The 12,801-nt window shown below is 40.9% G+C and overlaps 1 protein-coding gene across 1 annotated transcript in view; it reads left to right on the top strand.

Annotated features, from left to right (window-relative positions):
- Positions 1-12,801, top strand: part of syn3 (synapsin III) — a 150,010-nt gene that overhangs the window by 108,045 nt on the left and 29,164 nt on the right. The window contains exon 7 of the mRNA XM_087830457.1: positions 12,082-12,144. Within this exon, the coding sequence (XP_087686583.1) occupies positions 12,082-12,144 (63 nt within the window). The remainder of the gene's footprint in view (positions 1-12,081; positions 12,145-12,801) is intronic.

Genomic DNA, 12,801 nt, shown 5'->3' with positions numbered 1-12,801 from the left:
GACCGCTGCGGCACACCTGCACCAGGGTAAACCTCCGCCTACCCCACTCCTGCTTTACAGGTGAAAATAGAGCAACAGGACCGCTAGTCTTTGACTTTATTTATTTTCTGCTGTGTTTTACTTGCATCTATTTGAAAGACTGAGTGTAAACACAAAAAATATTTTATTTTATGTGCTGGAATGTGCAGAAAATAGGTTTAAATGTTAAACAAATTTCTTCCAGTCAGAGAATGTTGCAGATAATTAAATTTTTACTTGATGCATAAAGTTAAAAGATTAAAACTAATAAAACAAGTTTTAAAAAGAGACTTTTCCATTTGATTACATTTTGTATGATGGATTATGTAGAAAAAGTAGAATTGGGCTGAAAGATCTATCACTTTATCACCTATTCAGGTTGTAAATCATGTTTTTAAAAAGTAACTAAGTAATTAATTACTTTTGAAAATAAGTAATCAGTAAAGTAATGGGATTACTTTTGGGGGGAAGTAATCAGTAATTAGTTACTGATGACTTTTTTCAAGTAACTTGACCAACACTGGTCCCGCGTTTTTAATTCCCGGGGTGTCTTTGAATTCAGCCCACTGTAGGTTGATCCTTTTCTTTTCCATCAAATGATGTGGCATCCTTTCATAGATCCAGTTCAAATCAGTTTAGATATCCAGCGTGATTTTCACGGACAGAAGTGAACTTCATTGCCTTTCAGTGTAAAAGTAACTTTTTAGATTCAGGTTTACTGGTTTAGTAAATGTAAATTAATTTGAAACAAATGAGTGCATTAATTCTTAGTTTTTGTGGTTTCTACAAATGTGGGATCAAATATACCTTTTTATCTAAAGGACTACTCTGTCAGCTCTAAATATTTCATAACATTTGCATGGAGTTGAAGGCCTTTATCTTGAGAAAGAGCCCAACAGCAAACATTTCTTCCTGTCCTTAAACACTTGCCTATGATGACAAAGCAGGTGGCTTGACCACCAGAAGACACCACCAGCCATTTCCATCACTACTCCATCAGCACTTTAGTGCTAGGAAGCATCCACCCCGGAAACTTCTATCCTCGGGATTGTTTTCCAGACAGCTGCCTCCCTCATGGAAATACACCAGGACAGACCCTAATGGAAGCCAGATGAGTTTAAATTCCACAACAATAATTACCACACTGCATTAAATGGCTTTTACTGTACACACTTTAACACAATGGACATCTGCCACAGTTTTGGGCGGATGTTTGTCCAGGAAGTTGCTATGACAACTTTTTGAAGTCTGCTCCAGTGATGGATCCTGGAACTACTGCATGTGTCATGATTATGTCACTCTTGGTTTGGGGGCATGTGTAAAATTTGTTCTGAAGGTTTATGGTCTGAGTGAGGTAAATGGCTGACTGCTGTTCCAAGTACTTGAAACAAATTTTAGGTCTTAGATACAAATTAGGACTTTAACTTTGAACGTCCTCGTTGTAAAAAGTAATTGTAACAAACAGGGACAGTTTCACTAAGAAATGATACCAGATATGGACCTGTTGACATTACTTTGAACATCAGATATGAACAGTTTAATATTTTAGTAATTTTCTGTCTATCCACTTTAAATATGTAGCTAAAACCTGTAGGTTAGCTTAACTTAGCAAAGAGGCTGTTTACAGTGGTAACAAAATTCTGTCCTAGCACCTCTTAAGTAAATTAACCCTAACACGGTGTGCTGAACCATTTATCTCTACTTACAAACAAAAGAGTTTTAAAGTAGAGACACGACAACAAAGATCAAGTACAACTTCTGAAATACTTACAGAGGGCAAAAACAAATATCTTAAAGTGACAATAAAGTTCATCACTCACACTGAGTATGAGCTCTAATTCAGTTATTAGATGCTGCTCTTTATAACTGTAAAAAGTTGGTTCACCTGTAGCCATAATATAAATATACGCTTCTTCTGGGCTATATTCTCAGCAGCATATTAAACATATCAGGTCCCCATAAGGAGAATCATGTGCTAACGGCTGTCTAAATGACTCGGGTAAAGTTTGTAGCATGCGTGTTTGTTTTTGTCTGCTTCCACTTGTCTTTGCACTAGGATGATGTCGGAGTAAATGTGCAGTCATATTCATTGTGTTCCCACTAGTGCTGTCAGCGTTAATCTGAAATGAGGTTAACGCCACAACGCGGCAAATCTCCGTTAACGAGCTACCGCGGATCGCCCCATGCGTGGGCCTGGACGGCGTCAACACGTTAACGAGCTAACTGCGCTAACACACTAGTTCCCACCAATTGAGCATTGCGTGGCACATCCGACATACTGTTTTACTTTAGTCCATGACGCGCTTACCTTCAGGGTCATACGTCACATGAAGACCAAAATAGTTCCAAACGCCAGATCTGAATGAGGGTGGGGAGGTTCAATTTGCCATGTTGCAAGGAGCTTAGCTTCTGTCTCGCTAGCTTGCCCTGCGCTCAGTGAATCTGCGTTCGACTACTCCGCCTAGGCTGCACTGTCGAGCGCAGATCCACTGAGCACTCAACACAGACAGCATCGTCAGAAGGAAAGTTGATAAAATAAATTAAAAATTTTGTATTGTTCGATACATATGCGTACCGAACCAAAAGCACTGTATGAACGGTTCAATATCGATATGAGTATTGTTGCACCCCTAATAAATAACCCTTGATTCTCTAAATTGTATGCATTTGGATTCAACCCCTGGTCTTACCAGATGATTAAAATCTAGACTTGTACCCACCATCGTCGTTTAAAGCACCTTATGTCATCCCTGCAGGGTTCTGGTCTAATAAATGTTTATTTGCACTGGCCACCTATCCACTTAATATTGCTCCAAATCAAATTTACCCTCCTGCTTTCAGTTAAAACACACAAGTTTGCACGGAGCAGTTTCAAAGGGTTCCTGTCAGGTGTATGAATTCAGTCAGTAACTTAGCAGGGACCTGCGTGATAAACGTTACTGGCCTCTTGAGGCTCACTTAGTCCCCAGGCAGAGTTTTGATGTGGGCGAACTGTCTTTGGTCTCGCTGCGGTCAGACTCTTGAAACGGATTCTGGGTCGGGGTCCCCCCTGCTCTCGTCGTCTGCCTAAACCATCGTGCCTCATGTCTTCTCCTTGATGTGGCAGCTTTGAGTGGCCATAATAAAAATTAAGACATCATAAATGCAGGATGGATGCACCATGTGTTTTCCTTTATAATGCATGAGCCCCTAGCGAGAGGTTTAACTCCCGCTGCAACTCGAGCAACTGAGCCCTTCTCTGCAAGGTTTCCATTGGGTTGTGTGTGTCTGTGTGTGTTTGTGTGTCATACTGACAGACCGCAAGCAATTCACTGTGGCGCAGAAGACAACTGTTGGTGGGTTGAATATAGAAGTTGACTTGCTGCTGCTATAATAAATAGTTTTGGCATTAGCAATGGATGAAAAGATTTTATAAGGCTTTTCAGCATCTTTTTGTGTTGTGTTGATTCTGAAAGCTGAAATTTATTTGTGATTACTCCTGAGATGGATTTGCCAGTTCGAATTTGTCACTGGGACGAATGAATGTGTTTCCACTGGATACAGACCTGCCCTCCAGTCACAGATGGAAGCGTTCAACATGTCACGTGGATTTGTTTTGAAGTTAGGAAGGCATGATTCACCTCAGACACCGACCTGAGGAACAGTCCCGGCTGACTCACACAAGCTTTGCATACAGCTATGCGGAGGGGGCGGTGAGGTTGGCGGATGGGTTTCCCTGAAGTATTTCTACCATGTGCCACCTCCGACCGTCTGCCACTTTTACTGTAACTCGAGGGGAGCCTGTGTGTTCCCAAAGAAGGACCTAGACTGGTAAAATCACCCACCGTGTAATTAGCTTTTTTAGCATGTGACTTCTTAACATCTTTACCACACTGGATGCCTTTTACAGACTGCTGGGAACAAAAGGCTGAATGGTGAAGCTGAAGTTTCAGACCAACATTTCCACGTCGGACAGCTCCGAGACGCTGACGGCCACCGAGGTTTTTTCTTTTCGAAGACGGAAACTTGTTTTGTCATACTCTCTCCTTAAAAATATCAATCACTGTCAAGTAAAGACTTTTCCCATAAAATAGACTCCCTTATGTCTGAAGAAAAGCTTACCGCCACAGTTTACCAGTCGCTCCTTTTTATAGCTGAAATCTTCAGAAAACATTTAAAGTTTTAACTCCAGCTCTCAAATAGAAATGAGACAGTGCTTTGCAAAGAATTTCAATTCTGCTTTCCAAACCTTTTAAAATTTAAACCCAAGTGTCATTAAATGTGTTTTATTTAGACACTTTAAACACGACAAAACAGACATGACTTAAGCTCACAAATATGACTTCTAGTCCCGTTAGCTAACTGACAGTCGTTGACCTCGCTTGCTCACAGAGCTTTTATCCTGCTCAACCGCTTTGCTAATGAAATGCTGCACAATAGCTTTGATAGCAAGAAACCAGAGGGGAGATCAAAACTGAAAATAAAGAGTATATATGGATTTAAATGCTGTGTTGGGTTTTAAGTGTAGGGAAGCTATGTCACAGCTAAGTTAGTTTGACCTACTGTTGCTGTAAAGGTATGCAGAAGCATCTTTGATGGCACAACATGTGGAACCTTGAAGCAGGTGGACTATTCAATTCAATCTTTATTTGCAGACTTCATGTCCATAAAAACAAGACAGAAACACACACACACAACCCCCCCCCCCCCCCCCAACACAAGGTATAAACCATTAAATATATAAATGTATATAAATAAGTATATAAAGCATTTGTAAAAATAAAAAAACATAATATACATAAAACACAATTACTTAAAATAAATCAATAAATAAATGCTTTCTCAGACTGGATGAGTAACGGGATCCACTCACTGTTGGATCTGTAAAATTATACTGTTACTCGAACCATCCAGTCGTTCTCTAAAATTGAACATTAACTTTCTTAAAAGTGCTTTAAAAGTCCAAACACCCACAGCTACAAACATCTGGCTGGCACTACCACTTCTAGGTATCCTGCAAAGGATTCTCATCGCATCATCGCAAGGATTCTCATCGACTACTGCAGCAGAAGACCGCATCAGGTGCCACACCTCACTCACGACAATCTGGCTCAAACATCATGAACACATATCCATCACAGATCCATCCTTGCTTATATCAACACTTCAGGCTGGTGTTGTAGGGGTGTGGATGCTTTCTTGGCTCACTTTCGGCCCCCATAGCACCAACTAAGTATCGTTTAAACACCACAGCATACCTAAGGACTGTTCCTGACCCTTTATCATCTCTTTATGAACACACATGCTCTAATGGCTGCTATCAGCAGGATAACACACCATGCCATAAGATCAAATCATTTGAAACAGCTTGAACAGGACAATGAGTTTACTGTACTCTAACCAATTAAGAACCTTTAAGAAACGGGAGATTCCAGGAGACAAATCTGTGATGCTGGCATGTCAACATAGACAAGAATCTGTGAGAGTGTTTCCGGCCTTCCTGAATCTCTGATTTGACGAATTAAAACAGTTCTAAACAAAACGGGGAAGCAAGCTCTATCCAGTGAGACTTCTTCTTTCCTTGTTACAGACATTTCAGGAAGAGTTACTGCTGTTCTGCATTTATTAGCTGTTTTAGTGTAGCTTTAGCAGGCGTTGGACCTGAACACAGCAGCACAGGAGCCCCACTGACATCTAATTTTATCAAGGTGTTAATGCAGAACTAGAGCAAGTTTAAATATTATAAACCGGGTCAGCCACTAGCATGGACTTTGTGTAAATTCAGCACATGTTTTTCTTTTTAAGTTGAAATCCAAGTATTATGCACTAGGGCTGCCGCGATTAGTCGACTAGTAACGATTACATCAACTATCAAAATCGTCGACGACTGATTTAATACTCGACGCGTCGTTTGAAGCTTTGTAAGATCACAAAAGACGCAGGAATAAGTAGTAGGATTTAAGAGTGTAATAACGGACTGAAACAGAAGATGGCAGCACTGCATGTACAAGGATGCCAGCTGCCGTTAAACCCCGAAGAAGAAGAAGAAGCTGTGTCCCAGAATTCATAGCGCAGCCCAGCTCAGTTTCCAACAATGGCGGCAGCTAGTTAGTTTTAATATTACTCTTATTATTCTTTCTGGGTCACAAAATAAACGTTTAACATATTTTCAGGCGAGAATGTAGCTGTGTAAACCTCAAATATCTGCTCAGTTTATCAAGACACCACATATTTTCAAAAGCGCTCCGACGTTTTCGGAGACGTCTGTTACCCACTAGCTCGATAGCTAGCCGGGGGCTAGGCTCACTAGAGCCCGTGAGAACACCGGACTCTGGCAAATCGTTTTCAAACCCACCGCCGTCTTTCGCTACTCAGGTTAAACATATATAAGTCACTTAGATAACTTAAAAATGATATTGTTTGGCTTTTTTTAGTATTTTATTTGTTCCTGAGTAAATCGGTTTGGCTGAGATTAAAGTTATAGTTTTTACACAGCTGAATAAACGTCAAGCAGACAGCTGATTATCAGAAGTGTGAGATGCTCGAGAATATACTCCGGTGTCCTGTTATATTTTAGATAGCAAGGAGTTTATTAAACTCCACCGAAACAATCTGCAAATTTCATTAAAATTTAATAAACTATCATCTGGTCTTTATTTTTAGTTAGCACATACCTTAAACACTTAAAGCTGTAAGCTAATGATAGTTATATAAGAGCAGATGCTGCTGGTGCAATAAGCTGTACGTTTTACATCCAATGGATGATGATCTGATTAGTTGACTATCAAAATAATAGTTTGTGGCAGCCCTGTTATGCACCAACCTGCCAAAAGCATGTAATGCATCCCTACAGATGACACACAGTGACATCCTTGGTCAAATGACTCTTCAAATAGTTCCTGGATGTCTAAATTTGATAGTTTTGGCGATCAGTCTTAATCTTTGTCTAGCTGATATTGTAATTTCAGCTGAGCTGTTTTTGTGGTCAGTGAAGAAACAAGGAGATAATAGCGAGGCCTCGTCAGTTTGTTGGGAAGCACAGGATGTGGTTTTCTCTTCTTGACAAGTCTGCCGTCATCTCCATGCAAATGGGAATGACTGGAAGCAACGTGTCCAGACAGAGTGGGTGGCTGCAGCCCTTTCCACCCTGAACAGGAGATAAATAGACGCCCACACTCTACTGCTACTGCTGGGCTCTTCTCAGACACTTGTTGAACCTCAGGCATCTTATCATTTGTCATGTGACGCACACATGTAACCGCTGTACAAGTTTGGAACTCCTGACTGCTCTCCTACTTCCCACAGTCTTTAAAACAACGAGAAAACACAGGTCTGATTTAGATGTCAGCTCCGTTTCTGCTAATTAAGAGAGTTAGGACAAATTATGCATTAGAACTTGCAAAGAAAAGCGTCTGGACTTCTTTAAGTTACTTGAAGACGTTTCACCTCTCATCCGAGAAGCTTCTTGAGTTCTAAGGTCAAATGGTGGCGAGTCCCAGATTTGTGGTGTATGCCGTACAGTGCAGCGAGGAATGCCCAGAGCTGTACATTGGAGAGACCAAACAGCCACTTCACAAGCGCATGGCACAACACAGAAGAGCCACCTCCACAGGACAAGACTCAGCAGTCCATCTGCATCTAAAGGTCAAAGGTCACTCTTTCGAGGATGCCAATGTTCACATTTTGGACAGAGAGGACAGATGGTTTGAAAGAGGAGTGAAAAAAGCATCTATGGCCACTGTGAGCGACCATCTTTGAACAGAGGCGGTGGTTTACGACACCAACTGTCTGCCATCTATAATCCAGTTTTGAGATCCCTTCCCAGACGCCTTAACGCCCACTCACATCCTGGGCCATCCGACCTCAGGAATTCGCATGATAAGGTGGGGCCAGGTTTCACAATGAGCTCACCCGGAACTCTGGCTGATTGGGACCCACACCCAGTTTCACACCTTGACTCAGGCGATTAGAGGATCATCAGGGGGTCCTGTTGTCCCTCTGTGGGGGGAAACTCCCACTAGGATTATATCTGCGACTCTCCACCATTTGACCTTAGAACTGAAGAAGCTTCTCGGATGAGAGGTGAAACGTCTTCAAGTAACTTAAAGAAGTCCAGACGCTTTTCTTTGCAAGCTCCTTTGACTACGATGACCTGGATGACTGAGAACCTTCGCAGACATATGCATTAGAACAACTTGTTGAATCTTGTTGAAGGATGTGGAGGTGTTGAGTTGTGCAGCAGTAGATTTGCAAGACAAGCAGAAAGATCTTTGGCCAGATAGAAGCATAAGTGGAATTTAAACAACACAAGAAATTCATTCCAGCTCAGTGTAGTGCGAACACTTTTCAGTCATGTTATGGTCTCAGATGTGCTGTTGTGTTATTTAGGGATATGCAACACTTTTGCACAAAACTAAAATGGTGACATGGCTTTACACAATAAGGTTCTTCGAAATCACTCAATAAAGCTCTGATATTAACTGATCTTGATAGTCGCAGGTTCCCAAATGGGGTTTGTAATCAGCAGGATTTAATGTGGGTGTCAATCATAGAGTGTATATAAAAGATGACCATTGCCATCGCAGGACATGTTTAGATGGGAGGAGTGACAATGAAATGCTAGCTTGGATTGAGTAAGGTGTATTTTTATCTGAAAGCCAGTTTTAGCGAGTGCTGCAAAAAAAAGCTTAAAAACCAAATTTCTTTCCTGAACCCGTAAACACATCAGTCTTGATGTAACCAAACCCCAGAGCATGTGATGTTTTAGTATTTTGTCATTTGTTTTGCTCTGAATGTAACCAAATTTAAAAAAAAAAAAGAAAAACATCTCGTATCTGATAAGACTTGAAATTATCCAAATAAACTTTAAGCCTATAAGGAAAGTTGTTTATGTCACGGTCAGTGGGAGCTGACTGTGTGTTTGAGTGAATACTAGGACCCAAATGCAGACACGGTAGGAGATGGAACAAACAAAAGGCGAGCCGTTTGTGAACACAAAAACAAAGCAAGAGCGAACAGGGCCAACCCTGACCTGAAACTAACCTGGGAAACCAGAGACATGGACATTAAACCGAACAGGTACGTGTGACTATGGAACCGAACATGAACCTGATCAGCACGAAGAACTCTGAGACATGATGTCGCTAGACATGCAAACAAAAACTGAAAGAAAACACAGACTAAATACACACAGGAAGTGACCGGGGGAAATGGAAACACATGGGGAAAACAGCTGACTAGAATGACATCATCAGTAACACTAAGCATAGAACATAGAAACAAGACTTTCAAAGTAAAACAGGAACATAATGGGATGCAGACATGACACACGAACCAACAAGGGAGACTTAAACACAGGAGTGATGACACAAAGGCATCGAATACACAAACTAAAACTGAGCAACCTTGGAGCTTAAGATGACTAAATGAACTTAAACATTAACAATGAATATCGGAATACAGGGAAAATCAAAACACTGGGTCACACGACTCAGGACAGTTTACTGTTGTCATAAATGAAGTGAGTATTTATCTTTTAGATGTAAACCTGAAGAAGTCCAGTTTCTTTCCTTCCGAGCTCCGTCTTTTTTAACCAGACTGGAAGTAACGCAGGTTTAGAAGCACTTTTACTTTTCAGTCCTGGAGGCACCATCCATCTTTTATATACAGCCTATGCTTTGAAGGCAGTTTGAAATCTGTGCGATATTGATGGATTTCACAACTATTTATTTAAAAAAAAAAGAGGCAAAAGCAAGATTTGATTTCATGAAACTGTGGAGGATGATGACTTAAACCTTGTTACCATAGTTACATTTCAGTCCGTGCCTCTAAGGCACATATATAGGCTTTTATATACTGCATTGCTGTGTTACATTTGACTTTTTACATCTACATTTTTCCAGTTTGCATATTCCTCCTCCCTTACGTAATGCTTCATACCTAGTTAAGTTAAGTACTTGGACCTCATTCTGCAGCCTTGCCTCCCTCCTTTATTCTGGCACTTGTAAAGTGATAATGGCGTCAGTTAGAGTACACTTTATCTTGGCAGTGTGTCAGACAGGCCTGTACTGTCAAAACCTGTCAGCAGAAGCGGCGTTCACAGCCTCGAGCAGCTCCGTGTCCATTCAAGCCTCGAAACGAGTTGACAGCAGCATTAGGATGTGAAGTCACATGACTGCCAGGGAGGCCCTGGATCAAATGATAGCAGCTGTTTGGGCGTATCCTTCCTCCTGGCAGGCCTGATCTTACATTTCAGGGTATGATCTGGCCTGGTGCCCGTGCCCTCAGCATCTTCATGTACAGTGTTTATTTAAGCTTCACCTGCAGGTATTCACATTGATAAGCACAGTGTACACAGTACTTATCTAGATGCATTTGTGAAAATGAAAAATGCATGAAGGCTTTTTGAATATTGAAAGCTTGACTTTGAATAGACTTGTATGTTTCTGAGTTTTTTTTATAAATTGAAAAATTCAAATAATGTTATTCTCTATCACAGCCGCTTTAAACGACCTTCAGACCTCTCGTCTAACTAGGCGTTGCTGCCTGAGAGCTATTTCACGCAAGAGTGGGAAAAGTGCTCACGAAACTGGAAAAGTCCCTCTTCAGACTGCATCCCGTTTACAATCATATCAGCAAATTGATCAAGGGCGTTTAAACCACGTTTGAAGTAATGTGTTGATACTTCATCCATTTCAGTTGCGTAAACTATGAGAAAGAGTGTGTTTGCGGTCTGTCGGGTTTGTCCAAGCCCATTCCTTTGAGCTGTGGTCTTCCCTCCAGCTTCCCAGAGCGTTGCCGTTTTGTGTAATAAACCCACACATTCTTCTGTCTCCTCCTCATCCTTCCTAAACTGAGCAGCTTTAGGTTCAGTAGGAATGGCACGGGAGCCAGGGCGTTATTTTACAAGACGGATCTGGACACTGGATGTATACATCCAAGACAGTTGCAAAGGAAATAGCTGTCTGCTTTGAGTTGTGTCTCAGTGTGGCGTTTATCACACGTCTGTCTTACTGTATATATAAAAAGGGAGAGTTCAAAGTGCAGTTCTGTTCTTTTTCAAGCCTTTAGGACACTCCCCGATCTTACTCTTATATATTATATCAGGAATTTACATAAAAAAGCAAGAAAATATATGTCTGTGTTGTTTGTGTTGACAGATTTCAATAATGACACTCAGCAGATCCGTAGAACTAGACGAGAACTCATTTCAGATGTTAAAGAGCTAAATATTTTTCTCATAAATCATAAACGCTGCTGCCAGAAGCAAAGCAGCTGATACAGTATGTGATTGTTATGTTACAGTGACTGTGTAAAAGGTCATGGAACATTAAGCAGACTACTGAAAAAGAAAATATGTATTTGACCTTCGACTTTATCACTGGCGTAACATCCAAGTCCTTGGATGTTTTTACTGCTGCGCTTTTTAGACCATTTTCAGGCCGTAAATCAAAAGTGGATACATTTTTACATTTTTTTCGGGTCATTTGTGCAGATCGAAACACTCGGGTGCAAAACAATCACACCAAGACCCTTTGCAGCAGATGGCTTCAGTCGTACTTCTGTCATTTTAATGTGCAGCACTGCTCAGTTCTGTTGTTTTAAAGCACTAGATAAATCAGTTTGAAGCGTGAGCTGCTCCGACACCACAGACGTTCACCATGGATTTACTTTTTTTCTTCTGCAATAAGCAGACAAAATCTTCTCACATGGTTTGTTGTGCCGCAGTAAGTGAAGCGAGAGCTGCGAAAACATCCGTAACGTGATGTCTGGGTGCGAAGATATCTGATTTTCACATCACATCATATCACACATCAAATTATTGCGGTCAAAATAATGTACAATAACTATGTTATTGTAGTATCTATGAAACAATTATAGCAGTAATGGCAACAAATGACTTTGTTTCTGTCTTTGTTGAGTCCTGAGAGTTTGGTGGTCAGACGCAAACGAGGTGCAGAGGCAGACAGAAAGAACAGTTACACATTATGATATTATCATATATGCATCGTTGACACTGTATTGATCGTTTTGAATTATACGGTTGTTGTAAACCCCCACTGTTATGTTTTTGTTTTTTCACAGGTCACAAGTCCATCCTTCCCTGTGGTTGTGAAGATGGGCCACGCCCACGCTGGCATGGGAAAGGTGAGTCTCCTTTACGATTTGAATAATGCTGTTTACTAATGTTATCAACCCTTTACAAAAGAAACCTAATTAGTTGGATGACCTATATTTGTGTCTAAGAATAATTCAGAGGGAATAATCATAGATTTCAATCTAATCCACCCATTTTAGGGTGGAGCCTTTAGTTATGAAACCCGAGGCAATGCTCTCCCTTCTTTTCCATACAAAGTACATCAGCTCCTCGGCTCGTGTTAACCCAGCAGACAAGCGGATCAGAAGGTTAAAATCAGCTAATAAGCTAAGCTACATCAGCTAACATTTTTGACTGTATTTAGACAACAAATACAAACAAGCTGACACTTTATATGTTACAGCAATCAGTCCCCACATTATCCAAACAGTTTGAACTTTTGCTATATTTCAGTTAAAGTGTGTTTTAAATCTGCATCACTGATTTGTGTTATTAAATTTCCTCTTCATCTTCTTTCTGCTGCAGCAGCGAAGGTCTCATGTCGCAGCTAACCAAACCAGCCACACCTCTGTGTGAGCGCACTGTAACATCATGACATCAACAACACTGGAGTTAAACCTGCTGTTATTCAGTCCTGTACTGTTGTTAAAATAGAAGAGTTAGTATGCTGCCCTCACAACACGTGACCATGTGAAGCTAGACAGCTA

Source organism: Neolamprologus brichardi, chromosome 17, assembly GCF_056152115.1.
Source record: "Neolamprologus brichardi isolate AB-2024 chromosome 17, ASM5615211v1, whole genome shotgun sequence".
Taxonomy (NCBI): domain Eukaryota; kingdom Metazoa; phylum Chordata; class Actinopteri; order Cichliformes; family Cichlidae; genus Neolamprologus; species Neolamprologus brichardi.
The sequence above is the reverse complement of the archived record's forward strand: the minus strand, read 5'-3'. Positions and strand labels throughout refer to the sequence as shown.